This window comes from Cantharellus anzutake (genome assembly GCF_015039405.1).
Source record: "Cantharellus anzutake strain C23 chromosome Unknown EI90scaffold_81, whole genome shotgun sequence".
Taxonomy (NCBI): Eukaryota; Fungi; Basidiomycota; class Agaricomycetes; order Cantharellales; family Hydnaceae; genus Cantharellus; species Cantharellus anzutake.
The window spans coordinates 334,943-357,206 of NW_024067031.1; the positions used below are offsets into that span (position 1 = coordinate 334,943).

Genomic DNA, 22,264 nt, shown 5'->3' on the forward strand with positions numbered 1-22,264 from the left:
TTTTCCCCTCATACCTGGCTGATAACCAACTGATTACGAGAGGTAACATCAAGCCACCCCTTATATTTACCCACTATTTACCCCCCACACATTCTTTCCCTAAGCGGTATATACAATCATGCAATGTGGTTTGTGAAGAGTACGTGAAGAAATTAAGATGTGCAAAATTCAAGAAATGCGAAGAGTGCATTGAGAAATGAGGAATGGAGTATAACTACAACGAATAACGACAGTGCCTCATAACCAAAATTGGCGGTCCAGTTCGAATGGGAGGCAGAGGGGGCAGATGGCCCGGTAAACAAACCAGAAGCGTCAGGGAAACTCGGTGTAGAGGGATCACCAAGATTTGCGAGGGCGGTGTCAAAGAGTCCATTAGAGCCTGTCTGCTCATGGAACCCCACAGGGAACAACGTAGATTGATTTTGTAACAGCAGGTCGGGAGTGAACATCTCTGGACCAAAGGAGGCCGAAGCTTGCTGCAAGCGTCATTGAAGTCTCAGGGTTGTAGGTAACCATCCCCTGGCCAAAGGATGTTGCAGAGTGCCGAGGCTCCATCAAAACCCCAGGGAAAGCAAAGGTCCCGCATCCAAAGGGGACTGGAGTCTGCTGGGACACCATTTAGTCGAATTCCGCATCATCCGGGCACTGGGTGAGGCAGCGGCCGGCATCGAGAAGCTTTTTCGGAAGCATGCCCCAAGGAAACTGCCCGTTCAAGGGATTATTGCCCACAACAAAGGCAAGCAGTTGGTTGGCAAGATGGGCGCGTGAGGCAGTCCGGCAGTCGTCACGAGAACAGGGCGTTGGGGGTGGAACAAACTCCCCATCGGCATTTTTCCCATCACGTTGTGTGACGAACGTCCGAATGTTGTCAAAAAGAATGGTGTTGGATTTACAGATGGATTGAAACCAAGCCTCCATTGCTGCCGTGTTCGTCGACACACCATTGTGCTTCTGTGTGGCAGGATGGTCCGTGGCTGAGACCATAACAAGTGCCATGTGGATCCCACATAACGCAGCCCAGGTCATATCCTTCTTGATGCGGTCACGATAGAAGGCCATATTCCGAGCCTGAATGTGAGGGTCGGAGGCAAGCTGGCTAACGACGCTTTTGGTGACTTCACTGTGTTGCTCCGTTATTTTCGCTGCCCGCTCTTTCCATTCGGGTGATGTCTTGCCACCAAGACTCCTGATTTGGCTCTCATATTCATTGCGGATCTCCGCTTCAGTGCCCTCTGGTGTACGAGGGAGAGATGAATCGGGTTGCTGGCGCCTGAGGCAAATGTCGCCTCGTTTGTGAAGACACTCGAAGGCATTCCAACTGTTCCCATTCTGTCGACGACTTTTCGTAGTGACCATGTAGTGGGCCGCCTTCAGCAAAGTCTCCGGGGACTTGTTCCACTCGCACGCATATCTTGTCAGAGTTTTGACATGCCGCTCCATCAGATCATGTATAATTTCACGTTGACTGGGAGTCAACGGACCACCGCGCAACTCGACTACCCGTGCCGAAGTGGAGTCTCCTCCCTCAGTGTCCCCCACATTGTTTTCAGCCCCCTCATTATCATCATTCTCCATCAGTATGAGGCCAGACAAGTCAACCGCGTTCGTACCTGCCAAATCATCGGGTAGGGTGTGGGTGCCCTGGAGGGCACTGGAGCAGAGAGCAAATCCAAGATCGACCTTGGTGACATCGCACATGCCTTATCTTCATCTGGATGTGGTTGCTGCAGTTCTGGCGCTACGTTAATTGCCAGAGGCTCTTCTAGAATAACGGGGGAGGGCTCCTGCCTCGGGAGCCGAGGTCGCGAGTCACCTCCCCTTGCTTCATGCCCGACCCCCTGTGGCGAGGAGGCAGGCGAGGGGAGTCCGGCACCGAGGTCCCTGGGCTGCTAGGGAGAGAATCGAAGGCTTGATTGGGAGACGGCTCCTTTGAAGATGATGGCCTCCACCTACGTAGTGAATCAACAACCTGAACTGACGAGCTCGATTCAGCTATTGCTGGCTGTGCGGGCTGGGGATCTGGTGGAAGGGTAATAGACGTTGATAGTGGAGCGGTAGGTGATGATGATTGGACAACCGGCGGGACAACAGAAAATGCCGGCGGGGCAACTCTCTTTTTGGTGGAGCGGGAGGCGGTTTTCTTGCTGGTGACAGAAGATGCCGGCGAGGCAGCGCCTTTTTTGTTAGAAGGCGAGGCGTTCTTGCAGATGACAGAAGATGGTGACGGGGCAGCACCCTTTTTGTTAGAGCGGGGACCCGTTTTCACGCCAGCAACAGAAGAAGGCGGCAGGGAAACATCCGTTTCGTTAGAGGCAGGGGCCGTGTTTGCACCGGCAGGACCCTCCAGAGACGCACGCAAGCGGGCAGAGCGCTTAACAATGCGTCCACTCGAGGTAGTTTCCCCTGTGAGTGAAACCTCGAGTCAACGGCTGACAAGGCCACAGATATCGGAGTGTTGACTTTCGGCCGCCAAGATGGCTCTTCTAATTGGCAAATAAAATTTGAGTTGGCCTGAAGACTTCAAGCCGTAAAGAACAACTATCAGTCGAACAGGGGCTCTAAAGCTTAGAATCACGCAAGCCTGAAAACCTCAAGCCGTAGAAACGGCAATGGATCAATCAGGGATGACGTGAAGTGAGGATGCTACTTGGAAGTGCACAGGACCGAAGATCTCAAGTCGTAAATACGGCTACCAATCACTAACAGTTGCAACTGCCTCTTAATTGACCTGTAAAGATTGTAAGAGAGTTGTCAGCGGTCACTTCTGACACCTAACCTCGACCCAATGATTTCTGTTCGGTGTCGTCCGGAGGGTCGAAAAAAATTTCGACACAAATTGATTGCGCTTATGTACAGGATTCATCGTTGAACAATATAGGAAGTACTCTTATTCGATCCGGAAATAAGGGCAAAAGTCGGTGACAGTAAGGTCGACTGTGAGTCGCCATTTTCGTTGACCCCTCAAGTACTGGAATGACTCCGTTTTCTCCTTCGATACCCTCTGGACAGCATCATCCGAATTGCGAAGATACAGCATCAAGTTCCGAATGGCTCTGTCTATGTCCGATTTTGTCCGCCAAATGTTGGTCATGAATGCCTTCTTCCCTTTTAAAATGGCGGAGTCATATGCACGGGCAACAAGAATAAATCGAGTCACATCATACGTCTTCAAGTAAGATGGCAATCCATCGTACCAAGCCCGAAGTACGTGAGGGCCAAAGTCGAATGCAGTTAGAATTGCATCCCTGGGAACTATTTCATCATGCGTTGGGGCCAGAGGAGCGCATGCGTGGTAAAGAAGCTCGTCGCCGATGTTTTCGTTAGTTAAAACTGGTGGTGCATCAACAAGAAAACAATTCCGCTTGAGTCCCCACTCAAACTCCTCCCATACCAGCCCAATGTAGTGTAAATCAAAGCGGGAATCCCAAATATATCTCAAAGCCTCCTTTCCGGAGAATGGATCGATCGGGACTATTACCGAGTGCTGGAGCGCAGCATGGTAGCGCTCACTGTCCGCTGACAGAGCTGCAAGGACTTCATCCAGAACACTGCGTTGTTTTGCCAAGACCGCAACGTGCCATTTTCCATACTTGGAAGATGTTTTCGTGGCCGTGATCTGAGTAACGGCATACACTCCGGATATGTTGAAGAGACCCTTAGCCCACGTGTTCAGAGTCGTTCTGTCAAACGACTCGAAGTGCACACTGTCAAGGGGGGTTCTTAAGCAATGCCAGGATGCGTAGGGGAGAGTCTGACAGGATTGAGTAGGTGGGGCAGGCGACATATGTTCTACAACAGGAGAGTTTGCAAACCACGCCCGAGCGTGTTCGGAAAAGGGTCCAACCCGACTCACAGATACAGGTCCGGAATCACCTACACCTAGTTGCTCTTGTAGTGGTTGCGACGATGGGGCATCCACATCCGTCTTTTCATCAACACTTGTTACTGATGGGCGCTGATGGAAAGGGGCATGTTGCTGGGGGGTGGAAGGTGAGCGTGGGCGAGGAGAGGCAGGCCTCTTAGAAGAGGGAGTGGGCCCACGAGAAGGAGGGGGTGGGCGTGGGGCGACCTCAAGAGGGCAAGGAGTGCGCTGATGGGGGGAGGGAGCACGCGGCCAAGGAGGGGAAGAAGTGGGCCACCGAGAAGGGGAAGGCGCATCACGAGGAGAAGAATGATCACCACATCCATGAGAAGAAGAGGGCAGATGAGACACCTTTCTTGGGCCTGGGGAAGGTATTGGAGACGTACGCTTCCGATGCTGCAGGTCCCAAAGATAAGGCTGGCGAGCAGCCAAATGATCTCGCTTTGAACGCCAGGGTAAGTGCACGTGGCAACCTCGCGGTGGAGACTGTCTGAGATTTCCAGGTGTAGTTTCAACGACATCCATGCTTCTTGATCCAGATTGACTAGCACCACCTGTTGGGGCCACTAATGGGGAGGGGACTGTATTTTGGAAGGGGGTCTCCGTTGGTGGCAACGTTGGCAACCTAATAATCACGAGTTACACAATTTGCATGAATGTTATTCGATATGCGAATGCGCACCCCTTGGAAACCAAATACTCGGAGCACTGCTGCTGGCATCGAGCAAGCTCGCTCGCCGAGAGTTTCTCCGAAGATGTCTCCTTCGGGATTTTCTTGAACTTCAGGTTGTTCGGCAAACGAGGTAGCCTCTGGGCGATAGGTGAGCTACCTGCATTAGTCTGACCCGCCTGGGGCGCAATAACCCCCGAAACACGAGGAGGGGCTGACTTGGCCGCACGAGAAACATCGGTCTGAGGTATTCCAGAGGTAACAACCTCCTTCGTGATGACAGAGGATAACACAGCTTTATTGACAGCTCTCCTCCCCGTGGCTTGACGCGTGGAAGTCATTCTGCTGGAATTTGGCACTCAAACTCCATGATTATATAATATAAATAGAACTCCATGGCACGTGATGGAACTTTGGTTCCGTTGGCTTGGCACATTCACATCACTCGCGAAGGGTAGCCTGGCTTTTATCCCAAGGGGCGTTGATCGAGCTCGCTACCTAGCTGGTTTTCACACAGTCACAAGTTCCTTTATCTTCTATATTCCACTGTAGAGGCTGTTAGATTTCTTGGGATTCAAGCGTACGCTGAGGCCAATCACGTTGTTGGTGTCAAGTCTTGCGGCGCCAAGATCTACTTTGTTTCCCTTTTTTGGGTCAGTTGTTGCTAAAGTCAGTGCGCATTGATAGCGCCTGACTATAAAACACCAATTTTTGGACATTACGACTTTTCCTCAGTTCACGCATAGCAGACTGAGCGACAACATCGCTAGTCCTCCATTTCGTCTTATAGGTTGTGCAATTTCTGCTTGATTTCTGCTCAGCGTGCCTTTTTGCCGATCAATCATATGGCATGTGGCTGTTCATTTATATACATAAAGCAAAGACGTTCCCTCCATTCCCTCCTTTCCTTCAAAAATGCGCATCTTTTCCCTTTTCAAGTCGTTGCTGCTCATCGCTGGGGCTGTCATTCCATGGTATGCAGTAAATGCTCCTCTCAACCAACCCTTCGTCTTGTCTGGCATGCTGACTAACAATATTGTCTCCGTGATCCGAACTTAGGCGGGTAGCGGCGGGCGAAGGTCCCAGCGATGTCATAGACCTTACTTCAGCTAACTTTGGCGCTGAGACGCAGAAAGCTGGCCCTTTACTGGTCGAGTTCTTTGCGCCGTGGTACGTTTTGGTTGCTCATCGTCATCAAAGCTCATTTTGGACGCTTTGATCAATTAGGTGTGGCCATTGTAAAGCGCTCGCTCCTCACTATGAGGAAGCTGCAACAGCTTTGAAGGAGAAGAACATCACGTTGGCGAAGGTCGATTGCGTTGACCAGGCGGACCTTTGCTCAGAAAGTGATATACTAGGTTACCCAACGCTGAAGATCTACAGAAAGGGGAAACCGACAGAATATAGAGGGCCTCGCCAAGCCGGTGACATCATCAGTTACATGACCAAGTGAGTGCATTGGCGCCCTTCGCACCTATGTTTTTCGTTTGTTGATGAGGGACTCCAGACAATCTCTCCCGGCCGTCTCGACTGTTGCCTCTGAGAATCTCGAAGAGTTCAGGGTCGCTGATAAGGTCGTTGTGCTTGCGTATGCTACTTCTACCGAAGAAGCCCCCATTCCTGCCTTCTCTTCCGTTGCTGAGACCTACCGTGACGATTACCTGTTCGGTTTAACGACCGATGAGGTGGCCATCAAAGAGGCTGGCGTCACCCCACCTGCTATCGTTCTTTACAAAAAGTTCGATGAGGGTCGCAACGACTTCCCTTCCGAGAAAATCGCCTCCACCGACATCGCTTCTCTAGCCGACTGGATCAGATCCAATGCTGTTCCTCTCATTGACGAGATGTCTGGAGAGAACTACCACCTTTCTGCAACATCTCGCCTCCCACTTGCTTATATCTTCATTGAACCAACCGATCTTAAGCGGGAAGAGCTGATCAAGGAACTCAGCCCCATTGCTAAAGAACGAAAGGGTGTCGTTAACTTTGTCTGGATTGATGCGATCAAATTCGTTGAACACGCAAAATCTCTTGGTCTCACAGAGGCTAAGTGGCCAAGCTTTGTGATCCAAGAGATCAAAAGTCAGCTCAAGTACCCATTGGATCAATCCACTGAGGTCAATTTCAAGACCGTCGGTGAATTTGTCAAGAATTTTGTTGCTGGCAAGTTACAGCCCAAGTTGAAGACCGAGCCTGTTCCCGAGGAGCAAACTGAGAAGTACTACAGTTGGGGACAACAATTTCTTGCACGTTTTTTGTGACGAAATAGTCGCGGGCTGTGGAAGGTCTATGATGGAATAGTCCGTCTCAGCCTCAAGCATGATACAACTATGAGAACTACTTATTGATCTACCTATGAGGGAATTGGGTAGATACAATGTGAGATAGAATGTAATGTAAAAATATGGGAAATGACAAACCTCAGCCTCAAGCGTGACACGACAATGTTACGCTCTCACCAATATAGGGCGGGAGGGGGTCACAGTCCATCCTAGATGCAAAAAGCGAATAACGAATCCAAATCCAGTCCCTACCCCACCACACACTGCTTGGAGTTCTGACGCAACCTTCCACGGGTTCTCTCTGATAATCATTACAGTTGCATAAAGGCGATGACTGACAACTGACAGTGGGTGACTCACTTGGCACCTGGAGAAGTGAGGAGGCATCTTTAAACGTCCCTGGAACAGACATAGCTCCACGTCCCACGTACTCAATCAAAACTGGAGAGACAAGTGACGTTCGACTGCGAGACGGCCTGCCGTGCACGGGGGTGGGTTTTTGAGATGGGCTTCAAGTCGCATTGACTCATGCATTGAAAGGTGTAAGTTTATCAACTATATGTCATTGCTTCGATAACAAATCCATGCTGTTAGAACATCTGGAGTTACTGGATCACCATGAATACTGGAGATATGCACAAGTGGTGAGAGATGATTACGAATTCGGCCGTTGCTGCCGAGCTACAACTCAGAGTGGCTCGCCTCCACAAGCCCGCAGCGGGGCCACGAGGAAGGTGACGAAGCCGCATGTCAAGCATCATGTCCTTGAGCTGAATATCGTGGGTGGCCAGGGATCCAGGCGACAGAGGAGCGTGTTCGTGGTTTTTCTCCATTACCACGGGTAATACGGAACGTCCCTGCGAGTGGACAGCAGGGCCTCCGTCTGAACTCATCCTTTTGAAGATCCATATCGCAACAACTGCGATCAGGGCAGCAAGGGCAACTACGCCTCCAACTACGCCTCCTACAATCGCACCGGTGTTCGAGCCCCTGCTCCCATGTGCACTATTGGAAGCTGTGGAAGTTGAGGTAATGGTAATGGTCGTCAATGTGTTGCTTGTGCTGGATGTGGTGCTACTGAGTGAAAACACGCGAGAGCTTTCGGGTGCATCTAGTAGTTAAGTCAAATGATCCCGTGAATACGCGATGAAGATTTCAAGAATGAAAACGCACCACCAATTGTCTTCGCTGCATCCAAGTTGAAGCTAGGGATCACGGGGAAAGCGAGCTATCAGGATATGAATTCTGATCGGAAATAGCGAACTGACGATCCATCAAAGTCGGAGGGCTTAATGTAGGCCCATTGAGGGATAAGGGTTCCGGCGGGGATCAGCGATGGTCGGTATTCACCCTCTGCAATCGCAATGCCAGTGGAATAACGTCCCCAGAGGGGATACCTAGATTACCTGTTAGACATGGAAGAGTAAGTAAACACGATGCACATACGACGTGTATGAGCGGTTCTGGCATGATCCACATGCCGCCATCAGCTGGTATACCACGGAGGAACACGTGCCTATGGGTAAGTTTCAGAATTCAAGCCACTGCCGGGGGTCGGAGCACACACAAGCATTCGGGAAGTAACCCCCTGAACTGTTCGGCGATGGCCCTTGTGTCCCTCAGTGAGCACAAGGCTACGTAACTCAGAATTTGCGTATACCGATGTATTCCCATCCCGGAAGGAGCGGACCCACGAGCCATTTTCCTGATTATCATCAAGACTATGTCAGTGCATGACGTGGATCAATGGAAAGCTCACCTCCAGTACCCACTGCAATAAGTTCCGAGCCGACTTTGCAAGGGGATCCTCTAGTCATTGGACCGTGAGCGCTGCAGCCAGTGATACGTGTTATCGGCTTACCCTTGGGAATTGAAAGCCTGAAGAAACAAAAGAGGATCAGTTGCGCAACTTAACGAACGTTGCAGGCCCATATGTGATTCACCCACTGAAAGTCGTAGGGACAAGTCACACTGGTCTACAACAATCCCAGGTGGACCCACACGCTTAGCTTTCCTCGAAGGTTTAAAAACAAAGCCACCTTCCAGAGGCACGCACCTCTTGAGCCAATACTTTATCGACCCCTAAACCTAGGAAAAGCTCGAAGAGACAAGCTTGGCGAATAATCAAGGCAATTACAAGGGATGAAATGAACCCTTGTGCATTTTGTGACCGGAAACACGGCATTCTTCGCGTGATTAGCACAGTTCGATATCCAAGCTCAGAGCAGGAGGTCGAGGAAACTTGAGAGCAGCGTTTGCAGTAGTCCCGTGAACCTCAACACAACTTCCCCTTTGGCCGAGTTTATTTGTCTATTTGTCTAGCTTGTATATGTACTGTTTGTTCTAAGGTCAAAACCTCGCAACTACAGCACTTTCGATATCATAGAATTCCATAAGGCAGATGATTCATTCACAAGTCTGCAACTTGCAGGTTCCCCGTCTGTTTGAAACTTGACAAGCAAGTACGAGATTACCAACAGGAACTACGACTGAATTTTAATTTTGTAGGAAGCGGCGTGACTTCACTAAAAATAGCACGTATGTTTGCAAGTGGAGAGCTATGCTGGAATCTGACTGAAGATGTACTGGGTGGAACACTGTTCAGCCCACGTCCATAGCTGATCCCCGTCCGCCGATGTGGGAGAAGATGCGCTTCAATTCTGAGAGCCACGATGGTGCTAGCTGATGCTGAGATTCGCGACACCCTCAGTTCTGAAACCGGATTCCAGCCTCGTCCTCAGAACGCGGGCCTGACACCCTGTCAGAAAGGCAAGCTAGTGTTTATCCCCCAAAGTTGTGTTGGGGGGGGGCGCGGGAAAACGCACGGCCAATATGTGGAGCACCGGATCCAAAAGCCGGAAATGGACGGGCCGCAAAAGGCGACTGACACGGAGGAGTCTCATAGAAAAGTAGAGCCTGGTTGGGTATTTATCCCAAGGGGCGTTGCGATCGAGCCTCGCTACCGAGCTGGTTTTCACACAGCCGCAAGTTCCTCTATCTTCTGTAGAGGCTGGGGTCCTCAGATTTCGATCGATGTAGTCACTTGGGACTAAAGCATATCACAAATACAGTCATGAAGGCACCACCAGTATGTGTATTTTGGGAGCTCACAACAACACAACACATGATGAAACCATGCAAAAAGTCCCTAGAGGCAAAATGTGAAAAAAATCTGCACAGTACAACGCGCAAGAAATGTGTTATATATATAAATTGAGCATCCAACGATGGGGGCACCCTCGCCCCCGCGTGCAGACTAGATGAATAATAAAATCAAGGTTGAAGAGGTTTGAGGATGGATGATAAAACAAAATGATGAAAATAGGAAAATGGCAGGGGGGCGTTCATTACACAAGAGGGGGGAGGCCTTCTTCAGCTGCGAGATGGAAAGCTGGAGAGAAAACTATGGTTCAGGGGCGCCACTATATCCGGGATTCTGGATATTATATGGGGGGTGATGATTAGTCGGTGTCACAAAGTACGGTTCCTGGAACGCAGGCTGTGGAGCGGTAGCCATGCTCAGGGGTCGCGTGGAGCCATCATTCAATGAAGGACCTGAAACTGCAAGGTTTTGACTGGGGGGCTTGCCTGACCGTCTCTTAAGGACCCATACTGCAAGCACTGCAACCAGGCCAAGACCAACCACACCCCCAACCGCGCCCCCAACAATTGGGCCGGTGTTCGAACTTCCCCCAGATCGAGTCGTTGTCGTTGTCGTCGTTGTCGTCGTTGTCGTCGTCGTCGTCGTTGGATTGTTGTTTGTGGTAGATGAGGTGGTGATGGAATTTGTGGAGGTTGAAGGGGTAGAGGCTGTCGTGAGACCGCCGGATGATGTCGTGCTCGATGAGAATAACTGAGAACTTTCAGGTAGATCTATCGGGAATGAAGGTATAATAAGCTGCGTTCCCAAAAGGAAAGGAAAGAAATGCGGCAAAAAATTATGAATGCAACATACCACCAATCTGCTTCGCAACTTCGAGGTTGAATCTGTTAATGTCAACATTAGAAAAAAAAATTATGTTTTATGATTAGACAAAAGTATAAACTCACAGTCCACCGTAGCTAGAAGGCTTGAGATAAGCCCAGCGGGGCACAAGAGCACCAGAAGGAATCAACGACGGTGTGTACACGCCCTCCACAGTCGAGATGTTACCGCAGTCAACCGTCCAAGCCGGATAGCTGAGTTAAGTGCATATGATAAGAATCATCGTTAGCACTTGTGTGGTTGATCGGACATACGATATAAATGTCCGATTCTGGCAAGCCCCACACGCCGACATTAGCTCGTACACAATGGAGGTGCAAGTACCTAATGAAAAAAATTTGAGATTCCGAGTGAAACGGATTCAAGACAAGCACATACAATAGTTTGGACCATTTGTATCACTACCCTTTACCGGGCCTTTGGTTTGTCTGCTGAGCACATAAAAGTTCGGGTGAATGGGTGTTACGCTCTCACCGATATAGTGATAGTTCGGCGGGAGGGAGGTCACAGTCCATCCTAATTGTGGTGAAGTCAGTAGATGCAAAAAAAAGCGAATAATAACGAGCTCCAAATCCAATCCTTACCTCCACCACACACTGCTTGGAGTTCTGACGCAACCTTGCACGGGTTTTCTCTGATAATCATTACATTTGCATAAAGGCGACCACGGAACAACTGACGGTAGGTGACTCACTTGGCGCTATTCAACGCCTAGAGAAGTGAAGCATCTTTAAGTGGCCCTGGAACAGACCTAGCTCGATGTCCCACTTACCCAATCAAAGCTAGGGAGACAAGTGACATTCGTCTGCAGGATAACATCAACCATCTCTCAAAATCTCGAGCTAGAGGTCATTCTCGGAAGGACGTACAGTTTGCGCTAACACTTTGTCCCCTCCAAACGCTAGGAAAAGCGCAGAGAAAAGAAGCGCTTGACGGAAAATTGAATCCATTGTGACACGAGGCCAAGGTGTGGGCAACGAACGGGTCACTCGCGATTGAGAAGACGGCATCCTCCAGGTGTGGTGTTTTTTTTTTTTTACTGGAACACGAACCCGGGAACGAAAAGACAGCACGAATTCCCGGAAAACGTTGGAATCCACCAAGCTTACGAAGACGGAAAGGGGGGGGTTAGCCGTCTTTTCTTGGCCCCCATGTTATTGAACCCTGGCTTATGTATTTAACTCCAAAGGGCGCATTTCAATTGTGCGCACAGCCTTTTAATCGGATCCGGAAAACCCAACGACAACTTCCACTTTGCTCTGGCGACTCTTTCCTCGAATGACACCCTGCTGTTAAGTTGATCATTGGCCTAGAATATTGCAAAAAGTATCAACTCAACGACCAAGCCGCATTGATGAGTCGAGGGAGGTGAACAATCTCATTACATAATACCTCCGATATTGATTAAAGTCGTCCACCAAATCGCCCTGATTACATAATCAAAGCTTCATAACAGTCCAGCTCAGTTTGACTACTACATAATCATATTGGCACTGCCCATTATTCAATCTGTCGTGTGCCTGAGAGAGCGCGCACGTGGGTCGGGGGACGACGTCCAAACAACTTGTCTTCAGATCGCTGAAAAGGGCTGTTGCCCGACCCCGAGGAACTGCATTTGTCATGCGTAGATATACAGTAATGTTCACGCGTCTCGGGCCATGTCTGATAGCAGACGATTATACCTTAAGGAGAGAATGTCGAGTTTACCCAATAGCTGTCCATGTAAAACCGGGAGGAAAATTAAAAGCAAAAGCACCGCGTACGATGAAGGAAGAAAGAAAGAAAGAAAGAAAAGAGTGATAGGCAAGAAACACATACAAAGATCGAACGAGTTTGTTGCAAGTGGTTCAAACATTCCCACAAAGTTGCATAGAAAATATATGGGTTTTCAATGATCAGAAAGCCCAAGCAACACAACATAATATTCTTTCCACACTAAAAGAGAAGAAAAACAAAGGGATTTAGAGTAGGAAGGGGAAATAAGTGATCTGAACGAGATTCGAGAAATGGAGACAGTAAATTGTAGAGACAGAAAGAATGCATACATATACATAACATTTCAAACTTCTGGGACGTAATTGTACCCTCCTGGACGCGGGAACTGCGGCTGGTGTTCAGCTTGTGGTGAGTGCGGATACGCACCATGCCCAACGGAATAATTCGGATCAGGATATTGACCACTACAAACAACGTCAATGGTGGTTTCAATTTCCCACTCCTTTTCGTCACAGAATCGAAAAGCAACTCACGTAGACTCAGTTGGTGGGAACGATTGGACGTCCCCAGTATATGAAGGGGAGTTCTGGGCCGTATTTAAACTCATCGGCCGGTCCCCCCAGTGTACAATGGGGCCATCTGAGGCTGGTGATGCGCCAACTGAGGTTGCTCCTGCACGGGTGGAGGCACGAAGCCCATTACACCCATGTTGGAATAGGGCTCCCGCATTGGTATAGTCACGCCCTGGTTGGGACCCGGAAAGATTGGGCCTTCATTGAGCCCCTGCATGGGTGGGGTTATGAAACCCGGTGCGCGCTGGTTGTAGGTCGGAGCACCGTTGAAGGCTGGGTCGCCATTGAAAGTAGTGTCGGTAGTGTTGTTGAGGGTGCCCTGATAGGCATTTGGATCGGGCCTGGCCTCAGGAGGTCCGCGGTTACGGAGAAGGAGGTACGCTAGACCAGCTATTAGCGCGATACCCACCACGCCTCCACCAACACCCCCAGCTATGGCTGCTACGTTCGTCTTGCTTCCCCGCCACTCCCTGCGGGTGTACTTGTCGAAACAGTAAAGGGAAGCGAGAAGCTCGTTGAAAGGGTCGGTGTCCCAGTTGTGGTTCCCGCCAAGGTACTACTACTGAATTCCGTGGACGATGGTACGAATGTGCTTTCCGGAGAGTCTGCAAAATTTTTAAAAAAGGATTAAAAACCTGCAGAACGGGATGTCAAACACTTGACTCACCCCCAATTTGCTTCGCAAGGGTGCTGTTGTATCTGAAGAACCATACCAATGTCAGCCTTGATCAGTCAACAGGGCACCAGAAACGGATGATTACAGGTCATTATTTTGCGAAGGCTTTTCGAACGCCCACTGAGGAATCGCTGTTGACCGTGGGATCGAAGAATTATAGCTAATAGAAGTGACACCGGAACGTTAGGATTGTTGCCTTTGAATGTTCGGAGTCCAAAGGATTATGCGACTTACATCCCTTCCTGGATACCGGGGAAGTTTGTACAATATAGACTCCAAGCAGACCAACTGTTTTGTTTTCAACCAAAAAATCAGCACGAAAAATCCAACACGACCACGAGGAAACGCATCGGGGGGGCTAACCTTATGAATGTCCTATTCTGGCAATCGGCGCACGCGGACATAAGCTCGTATACGGGCGTGCTACAGATGCCTTTAGGTCCCCCCAACCCGGGAGGTGTGAACGAATGAATTGAGTGCTGATGGAGACCGGGTACTTACAAACATTTTGAGTGGACGGATCATTCTGCCTTGGGCCTTTCAAAGCAAGTCAGTAAACACGCTAAACAAACAGGGCTGGATGCTGCCGGCACATACCGATGTAGTGATAGCCATCAGGAAGGCTGTTGACAGTGAAAACTAAGAATCCCAGTCAAATACGTAAATTTCAAGCATTGATATGGAGGCAAATATTCGGGCGCCTTACCCCCATCATTGCAGACTGTCTGCAGGATTGCAGCGACGATACATGGGTTTTGGCTGAGGGAAAGGTTCAACTCATGGAGGGGTCAAGCGGGGAAACGAAAGCACCTTTTGCTGTTTGATGCCTAAGGGCACGACGTCAATCACTCATTACGAAACCCTTTTCTTTGCTACTCACCCAGCTATAAGAAGGGAGACAGGTAACGTTGGACTAGAACAAAGGAACGAATCAGTGAATCAGTAAATGAGTGCGGTAGGGACGTTGCCAGGACAGCATTGCTACTCACGCTTTGAGCAAAAGTCTTCTCAACTCTCAACAAGCACAGGAGAATAATGGAAAAGATAGTTGAACGGAAGTTGCGTGCCATAGGTGAGAGGAGGGTCTTTCACGAGTCTGCAAGTTAACAGAAGAAGGTATGAGAATGTGGGGAAGGGAGGGGGAGAAGGGAGAAAACTTGAAGTACCAATGGCCTTTATTTAAGGAGAGAATGTGTGAATCCTTAAGCGCTGTCGAGCAAGGAGTAACGGAGAAAAAAAAGGAAGAGAACGAACTCAAGTTCAGAAGAAGAGAACTCAAGGGGAACCGAAACCAACCACGAGTTTTCCCTTTTCAGAATACATCTGGAAACATGCGCGTGCACTGCTTTCACCTCAGGAACACATTTCATTTACATAAAGCGGCATGGAGGCGAACGAACTGTGCCCGGGCGCTTAATTTCTCCCGCATTATCAATAATCCGTTCTATGTAAACTTAAGTGAGTAATGTCGGAGTCGACCATGACTAGGTTAAACCGTCGGATGTGAATTTGTACAGAAACAGGCGCATCGAATTACTTATTGTTACTATGTACTGTAATTGTTGGAACAACCTTTGCAACCTTGAACTCGTTTCACTATGGTGACAGTCTTTCAACGTTCCCTCTTGGCTCTGATGCTGATTGATCTACATGCATACATTGGAGAACAACGGATACAATGATTTCGGCTAACCCCGGTGCTTCGCTCGGCTCGCTCTATACTCATAGGGGCAACGGCTGTGTCATTCTGCACCGCGGTGGCGTACATGAGGTGATCGGTACTTGTGATCCTCGGATGTCGCGATGAGAGGTATGTCTTCCATACTACTTTGTCATTTTCAAGAATCGAACCCCTGCAGCTCGATCTCGATCTTGCGATTGCTCTGCATCACGATGAGTTCTAACGTTCGATTGCTTAATCTCAGTAATCTCGTCACGACGTTGCAACCGCCGAGTACTTTGGAATGCACTCCCACCGAGCATATTCGTGTGAATCCAAACTCAAGAGACGACATCAAGCAAGTGGCAATTTCACATCTTACCAGCAAGGATGCCGATAGTGTGCCGACATCGGACATTATCTCCAAGCCAAGTAACACAGCCGTTGCTGTGCAATTCAAGTCTCAGTTCTTGATGAGGAGACCCTCGAAGGTCATTTACACGTGCCATATCTTGTGATCGAGAACTCCTGTGCGATTCACTTCACCTGGGTCGCATCACTCTGCTGCATAATCCTTGGTTGCCATCAGTGTAGTACTGCAGGACGTTCAACCAAACTAGAATGATAAAGGGAACGCAGCCCGGCCATGAAAGGGGAAAAAAGCGTTGTTAAGTAAACCGATCACCTTGATCAACAGTACTGGCCGTAGTGCGGTAGTGGCCAACAACGGCTACATATAAATTAAATGTAAACGGAGCGTCACGACAAAGATACGCTTTACGGATACTACTTGAGTTCTAATCATGTACCAAGTGACCTTGAGGGGTTGCTTGTGAGGGATTATATCTCCTCGCGTCGGCGGGTTAAAGAGGGGCAGGTCACCTGCCTGCTTATGCATATCGGCGGACCAAATACCAGGACTCCGCACGTATATGGGAACTGGGTTCGAGAATTAGAGCCTAGACGTTCAACTCCTGAACTTTTCATATAGCCTGGCGAACCAGGAAAACCGTGTAGAAGCTCAATGGCGAATCAAGCATCGCGAACGTGACCCGTCAAACCCCGCTGGTTTCCCGTTTGGGGTTTTGGACTTCTGAGCTTCAACGGCCAAATTTGCATCCGAACAAATTAACACGCCACTCGGTGACGTCGTGAAACTCGCACGTTCTCCTGCTCCATCCTTCCTCCGTCACGCTAAGGTCGCTACACAGGGCCCATCACCCAGTCTGAACGCATTATTTCATCGACGTTGAAGCACTAAACACCTTCAAATCAGAGTTAACCTCCCAGCGCTCACATCTCCGAGCCCATTTGCCGAGTTTGGCAATAGTCTCAGCATTTATACCTCATTCACTTCTCCCAAGATTGTTTCCTTAAGCTGCCCTCACCCAAACATCCTTCGCCCTCAAAGATCCGTGATCCTCCGCATCGATATAGCTCATAAGCCTTAAGTACTTGCCATGTCATCAGACTCCCCTCCCCAAGAACTCACCGAATCAGCCTCCGCCACCACCATGGATTTTGGTGATTCAAAACGTCTCATTGTCGTCAGCAATCGTCTTCCTGTGACCATCAGCAAGGATGCCGCCGGTGATTATCATTTCAAGATGTCCTCGGGTGGTCTTGTCTCGGCGCTATCAGGCTGCAAGAAGTACATGGCTTTCACGTGGATCGGATGGCCAGGGTTCTTCATTCCAGAGAAAGACAGAGCTATCGTAGACAAACGTCTCATGGAGGAATACTCTTGTCAGGCAGTGTACCTCGGGGATGAGCTCGCAGATCGTCACTATAACGGCTTCTCCAACTCGATTCTTTGGCCTCTATTTCACTACCATCCGGGAGAGATGAACTTTGACGAGGAGAACTGGCTTGCGTACCAGCAAGCCAACTTGTACTTTGCCAAGGCGATTCGGAAACACCTTCGTACAGGAGATATGGTCTGGGTTCAGGACTATCACCTCATGGTCTTACCAATGCTCTTGCGAGGGATGATCCCTGGAGCAGACGAGTATACGAGGAAGGAGATTGAGGGTATCACGGATCGATTAGGAGAATCTGATATTCAGGATGAAGTCGACTCGGAGGATGTGCATTCAATAAAAATCGGTTTCTTCTTGCACACCCCATTCCCAAGTAGCGAAATTTATCGGTAAGTTCGGCGAAGCTACTATTGTCCCTTTTTTTATTCACTCCGTGTTCCTAAATAGGATCCTTCCTGTACGACGAGAAATTCTGCTCGGTACTCTTTACTCAGATCTCATTGGGTTCCACACCTACGACTATGCCCGCCATTTCCTTTCATCCTGCACCCGAATTCTTAGTCTACCCACCATGCCCAACGGCGTCGAGATAGCTGGGAGATACGCTCAGGTCGGCACGTTCCCAATTGGGATTGATCCTCAACAATTCGTAGATGTGCGTTCATGATGCAATCCATCTGCATGTGAAACATTCCTCATTTCGTTTCCATACAGGGTGTGGAAAGGTCTGAAGTCAAAGCGCGAATTGCAGCCCTGGAGAAGCGGTTCGACGGCGTTAAGCTTATTGTTGGAGTCGACAGGCTGGATTACATCAAGGGTGTACCCCAAAAGATGCATGCCCTGGAGGTGTTTCTAACCCAACATCCAGAATGGATCGGAAAGGTGAGACTCGAGAAGCACTTTGTTTGGGGGGGTATCTTCTTTACCGGCGAACCTCACAATATTTATTTCTGCCCAAACCGGAACATAGATCGTCCTGATTCAACTCGCCGTTCCTTCACGACAAGATGTGGAAGAATATCAAAATTTGCGGTCGACCGTGAACGAGCTCGTCGGCCGGATCAACGGTCGCTTTGGAACTGTGGACTTTATGCCCATACATTTCATGCACAAGAGCTTACCATTCAACGAACTTTGCGCATTATATGCAGTTAGTGACGTGTGTCTCGTTTCAAGCACTCGAGACGGCATGAACTTGGTATGTCCCCCCCGCAATTGCTCTTCCCCCCTTCCTTTCCTTGCGCCTGTTTGTTGAGGTGTGGGTGTTGGCCGGGATAGGTTTCGTATGAGTACATTGCTTGTCAGCAGAAGCGTCAGGGTGTCATGATCCTGAGCGAGTTTGCGGGTGCTGCTCAGAGCTTGCACGGAAGTCTGGTTGTCAATCCTTGGGACAGCCAGCAGGTTGCAGATGCTATCTATGAGGCTGTCACCGTATCTCCCGAAACACGGAGGGAGAATCAGAAGAAGCTATTCAAGGTGAACCAGTCAAAAAATCTTTTCTCTCAAATCAGGTATTGGTTGCTAAGAACGTCCGTTCTCCTAGTACATCTCGAAATACTCATCTGCTTATTGGGGAACCTCTTTCGTAAAAGAGCTTTCGCGGGTTCAACTGATTGACACCTCGACACACGTTCACCCGAAAGCTGAAACATTCTTTGTCCCCAATGGCGAAGCAGATCCCGAACACGAAGGCCAGAAGTTAGAGCATGGTGCCACTGCCGTCTAGGTTCGCGCGTGCACAACGACGACAACGACACACACGCTCAACAATGCAAATATTAGAGATTCCGTTGTGCTCCTGCCCTGATTGCAGTTGTATTTCTAACTTCGTGGTGGCCTTGTTATCACTTCGTTGTTTTATCAACCCAACAAAAAAGAAAAAAGGGAAAGACAAATATTCCTGTAGTAATTCTAGATGCAATAGTGTAAGGTACGGCAGGGATGGTTTCGTACGCATCGCATGTTCAATACTTCGTCTTGATCACACATCCATACACGTTCCGCAATGCAATAATTCTTCTGCTGGTATTTAATTACTATGAACGTGCCTCAAAAATGTGCCCGGTGCCCACTCATGGTAGTAAGTACTAGTTCGCGCGATTCACGCTTCCATGCATGCAACTCTTGACCCGAGCTGAGATCAGAAGAATTCGCCCGCGCCGGATCCGCTGCGCGCCGAGTATAGTAGCGGAAACAAGTTAACACTAACTACTAGCGGGGAACCCAGATACGTGGCAACTGCAAAAACAGAATGTCATTGTGCATGGGAAGCTGGGAGTCGACTGCTCTATAATATAACCCATTCAATCATGGCATAGGCTAGCTAAGGCTGTTCGGGAGCTCTTCGTCCTCAGAAAATACTAAGCTTGTGCAGCGATTTCATCGACACACTGAGGCGTGCATGGGCATTGATGAAACGGAAACATTCATTCTGATCTCTCTGACTACATATATCACATATTGCATCGCTGCGAATCAGGCCAGGGGAACGGCAAGCACGACGCGCGAAAATGACTGGAAGCGCTTCTCCAATGAACTAACTGCAAGCTGGGGAGCTCATTTTACAAGACAGTCTGCAACAAATCAACAGCCTTTTCCGCACTACCCCAGGACGATTGATATCCAAAGCCACCATGCCTGTTACACCATTTCAAAGTTAATTGGGAGCCCCCCCTCCCCCGCTGCTAGCGAATCCCAAGGGTTTCATGGACGTACCCGTAATGATGAATGACTGGAATTTTCCCACTCCGGCCATTCTCATCTGCGCCCGACTCGGTACTCTCAGCTGCAGACAGCCAGTCCACTTCAAAGCGAATGCCTCCTTTCCTTGCAGGACGAAGTCCACAGCCTTCCTCGATTATAAATGGTCTCAGATCATCCACCGTCACCTTGCGTGGCGTTCCTCCCCCTTCAGCCTCAGGGCCGCTGGTAGATGACTTGAACTCAGGAGAGCCCGTCACCAACTCTGGACAAAGTTCCAAACATCTCCTAAGGATATCCTCCGTTATTTCTTTGAGTGGCTCGGCCGGAAGTCATTCACTTGCTTCACTCCTCCCAAAATCACCTGTGTTTTGGAAAAATTCAGTATGTACCATTTTGAGATCAAAAATCGTCGAAACCACCCGGCCCGCGTCCCAACCCAAATCATGTCAGTCACGTAGAAAGATGAAGATCAAAACTCGATGGAAACATTTCGAAGGAAGGAAACTTGCACGTACATCACCGCTTCTCCTAGGAATGATATATGTCCAAATGCCATCAACCCCTGGTTCACTAAGTGTCCTCCCAAACCTAACCCAAGGTGTCCTGACAAGGACGGTCTGGCCTCTTATGGGATAAACATCCGGATCCTCGATCCCTTTGATGGTTGCCGCTCCAAGACCTGGACAAGAGATGATTGCCGAAGGTTTTCTGGAACGAGCGTGCCGGTGAGAAGGGAAGAAAGAGCGGAGATCGAGGCCCGAATGACGGTTCCTCCTGCAGATTCAAACCGAGAGAGGAGGTATGGGAGGCTATAATGACAGTTGTGTGCGCGATGGCGGAAGGGTGGCAACAAATCACTCACTATACTGGAGTGTCGATGGTTAGCGTAGTGAATTCCACACCAGAAAGACTCCCTTCGATCAGCTCAGAATCCTTGAGGACCCGGTACTTATCGGTTTATCGATCCAGTGCGAGTTGCGCATAAGAGGACATCAATACAGACGATCAGACTTCGTACTTACATCCGGCATAAAATGCAGACGGTCTGTACTCCCTTCATTGTTCCGTTTGTCAGAGTAATACTCCGTCTGTTTGAAGTCGTAGAAAGCAATGTTCCGCTGGATGCCCGCCCTCCGACATTTCCCACATTCTTCGGAACGTTTTTACTGTCCAACCCTAGATGGAGATTGAGAAACAAAAAAGTGGAGAAACCACCGTTCACGAACTAAGTTGGCCCTCGTTTTCAGCTAGAGAGACATGATGAGCGCCCTGTGTTCACAGCAGCAAGTCGATATATTGATGGATTAGTTACATTTGTCAAGACACGAGCAGGAATAGTTGACGTGAACATTCACTTTACAGCCCACAAACTCGTATATACTTGATTGACTTTGGATCCCCAGGTAGAACCTCTGCGACGATATAAACTTTAGCGCTTGGAATCCTTTCTTGAATTTCGGATGGCTGTGGATAAGCCGACAACTCCCGCACCGACGACAACGATGATAGGCGTCATCATTGTCTGAGTGAACTATCGAAAGCACTGTTTGTCTATCGTGTTGGGCTGAGGCGATCAAGTAATGAGTTTGTACGTTATGAGCGAACCCAAGTAGATGTAGAGGTGGGAAAGGGCTGATAATTATTATTGCGAGAAAACTGTAGATTATACACTACAAGCGCTCGGCTATGCAAGGAAGATGACGGCAAGGCAGTTGTGCACTGCGTATTAATAGCACCCGGCGCCATGAGTTCGAGCACTATGCGACATATTCTTAGAAAAATTAGTTAAGTACGTCTCAATCTATCGGCTTATATTACATGCACTGCACTGTTTAAATTCGTGCCGAATAATGCATAGGCCTCCCCTGGAGAAACCCAGGCCCACTGAAGAGCAGGCACCGGTTGAAGTCTAAAATTACACAGTAGGCGAGATAAGGTTGGCTCCGATCCGAGCAGCTTGTAAACAAGCACCAATACGATCATCATGTCGCTCTGGGTTGACAAGGTCAGCGCACATTGCGTGTCTGTTCTCTACGCCTCAGTTTCCCTTTATCTCGCTCTCCCTAGCATCGTCCGCAAACGTTAGACACACTTACATATCATAAGGAGCTCTCCTCGCGGCTCGCTTCGCTAGTTAGCGCCTTTTCCTTTCCGTTGAGGGGCGCAAAGATGCTGACGCGATCCGGACGCGTAAAATAGGCGGCGACGGGTGAATTTCCTCATCTTCTTTTCTATGGACCTTCCGGAGCAGGGAAGAAAACGCGTATTGCATGTACTCTACGAGAACTTTTCGGCCCATCGGTGACGAGGGTGCGTGTCTGGAAGCGAAGAAAAAAACTCATTTGCGAGGGATTGCTAATATTCGTACTGAAAAAATT

General features: G+C 49.2%; 8 protein-coding genes across 8 annotated transcripts; 2 read left to right on the forward strand and 6 right to left on the reverse strand.

The window, feature by feature from the left end:
- Positions 1–533: 533 nt before the first annotated feature.
- On the reverse strand, positions 534–1,986 carry EI90DRAFT_2595711 (uncharacterized protein). The gene is made up of 2 exons (XM_039053291.1): positions 1,954–1,986; positions 534–1,886 (listed from the first exon to the last, which is right to left on the reverse strand). Exon 2 carries the CDS (start codon positions 1,696–1,698, stop codon positions 619–621), a length of 1,080 nt encoding a protein of 359 aa, XP_038910531.1. The 5' UTR covers positions 1,699–1,886; positions 1,954–1,986; the 3' UTR covers positions 534–618.
- On the reverse strand, positions 1,763–4,873 carry EI90DRAFT_3131879 (uncharacterized protein; the record flags this gene model as incomplete). Its single annotated transcript, XM_039064429.1, has 3 exons — positions 1,763–2,403; positions 2,959–4,487; positions 4,545–4,873. 3 exons carry the CDS (start codon positions 4,871–4,873, stop codon positions 1,763–1,765), a joined length of 2,499 nt encoding a protein of 832 aa, XP_038910532.1.
- Positions 4,874–4,961: 88 nt separating this feature from the next.
- On the forward strand, positions 4,962–6,808 carry EI90DRAFT_3080423 (thioredoxin-like protein). The gene is made up of 4 exons (XM_039061879.1): positions 4,962–5,506; positions 5,592–5,702; positions 5,760–5,981; positions 6,040–6,808. Exons 1-4 carry the CDS (start codon positions 5,448–5,450, stop codon positions 6,791–6,793), a joined length of 1,146 nt encoding a protein of 381 aa, XP_038910533.1. The 5' UTR covers positions 4,962–5,447; the 3' UTR covers positions 6,794–6,808.
- Positions 6,809–7,419: 611 nt separating this feature from the next.
- EI90DRAFT_3080431 (uncharacterized protein) lies at positions 7,420–9,046 on the reverse strand (the record flags this gene model as incomplete). Its single annotated transcript, XM_039061880.1, has 11 exons — positions 8,871–9,046; positions 8,758–8,790; positions 8,676–8,692; positions 8,574–8,623; positions 8,475–8,519; positions 8,382–8,423; positions 8,261–8,330; positions 8,083–8,211; positions 7,988–8,019; positions 7,663–7,925; positions 7,420–7,641 (listed from the first exon to the last, which is right to left on the reverse strand). Exons 1-11 carry the CDS (start codon positions 8,997–8,999, stop codon positions 7,420–7,422), a joined length of 1,032 nt encoding a protein of 343 aa, XP_038910534.1. The 5' UTR covers positions 9,000–9,046.
- An 835-nt stretch (positions 9,047–9,881) lies between these two features.
- Positions 9,882–11,955, reverse strand: EI90DRAFT_3292827 (uncharacterized protein). The gene is made up of 9 exons (XM_039067353.1): positions 11,669–11,955; positions 11,572–11,604; positions 11,494–11,510; positions 11,384–11,433; positions 11,178–11,315; positions 11,054–11,123; positions 10,865–10,993; positions 10,770–10,801; positions 9,882–10,687 (listed from the first exon to the last, which is right to left on the reverse strand). Exons 1-9 carry the CDS (start codon positions 11,807–11,809, stop codon positions 10,218–10,220), a joined length of 1,080 nt encoding a protein of 359 aa, XP_038910535.1. The 5' UTR covers positions 11,810–11,955; the 3' UTR covers positions 9,882–10,217.
- Positions 11,956–13,775: 1,820 nt separating this feature from the next.
- On the reverse strand, positions 13,776–14,676 carry EI90DRAFT_3080440 (uncharacterized protein; the record flags this gene model as incomplete). Its single annotated transcript, XM_039061881.1, has 8 exons — positions 13,776–13,923; positions 13,998–14,051; positions 14,127–14,196; positions 14,265–14,300; positions 14,361–14,402; positions 14,470–14,522; positions 14,574–14,590; positions 14,644–14,676. Coding segments are annotated over 8 exons (374 nt in total), but the record flags the coding sequence as incomplete, so codon positions are not given.
- A 2,261-nt stretch (positions 14,677–16,937) lies between these two features.
- Positions 16,938–18,909, forward strand: EI90DRAFT_2938897 (alpha,alpha-trehalose-phosphate synthase t; the record flags this gene model as incomplete). The annotated part of the gene is made up of 6 exons (XM_039055211.1): positions 16,938–17,572; positions 17,631–17,838; positions 17,898–18,065; positions 18,154–18,381; positions 18,462–18,659; positions 18,727–18,909. The coding sequence occupies 6 exons, from the start codon at positions 16,938–16,940 to the stop codon at positions 18,907–18,909; spliced, it is 1,620 nt and encodes a 539-aa protein (XP_038910537.1).
- An 835-nt stretch (positions 18,910–19,744) lies between these two features.
- EI90DRAFT_3020460 (uncharacterized protein) lies at positions 19,745–21,402 on the reverse strand (the record flags this gene model as incomplete). Its single annotated transcript, XM_039057508.1, has 7 exons — positions 19,745–19,820; positions 19,899–20,203; positions 20,402–20,565; positions 20,749–20,752; positions 20,909–21,036; positions 21,113–21,133; positions 21,378–21,402. The coding sequence occupies 7 exons, from the start codon at positions 21,400–21,402 to the stop codon at positions 19,745–19,747; spliced, it is 723 nt and encodes a 240-aa protein (XP_038910538.1).
- Positions 21,403–22,264: the final 862 nt, after the last annotated feature.

Excerpts from the sequence above, each read along its gene's own strand:
- EI90DRAFT_2595711 (XM_039053291.1), bottom strand. The coding sequence starts at position 1,698 with ATGTGCGATGTCACCAAGGTCGATCTTGGATTTGCTCTCTGCTCCAGT.
- EI90DRAFT_3080423 (XM_039061879.1), top strand. The coding sequence starts at position 5,448 with ATGCGCATCTTTTCCCTTTTCAAGTCGTTGCTGCTCATCGCTGGGGCT. Across the intron at positions 5,703-5,759 it reads GTCGAGTTCTTTGCGCCGTG|GTGTGGCCATTGTAAAGCGC; the intron begins GTACGTTTTGGT and ends TTGATCAATTAG. Across the intron at positions 5,982-6,039 it reads ATCATCAGTTACATGACCAA|ACAATCTCTCCCGGCCGTCT; the intron begins GTGAGTGCATTG and ends GAGGGACTCCAG.
- EI90DRAFT_3292827 (XM_039067353.1), bottom strand. The coding sequence starts at position 11,809 with ATGCCGTCTTCTCAATCGCGAGTGACCCGTTCGTTGCCCACACCTTGG. Across the intron at positions 11,605-11,668 it reads ACAAAGTGTTAGCGCAAACT|ACGAATGTCACTTGTCTCCC; the intron begins GTACGTCCTTCC and ends GTTATCCTGCAG. Across the intron at positions 10,994-11,053 it reads CAGAATCGGACATTTATATC|CTATCCGGCTTGGACGGTTG; the intron begins GTATGTCCGATC and ends CACTTAACTCAG.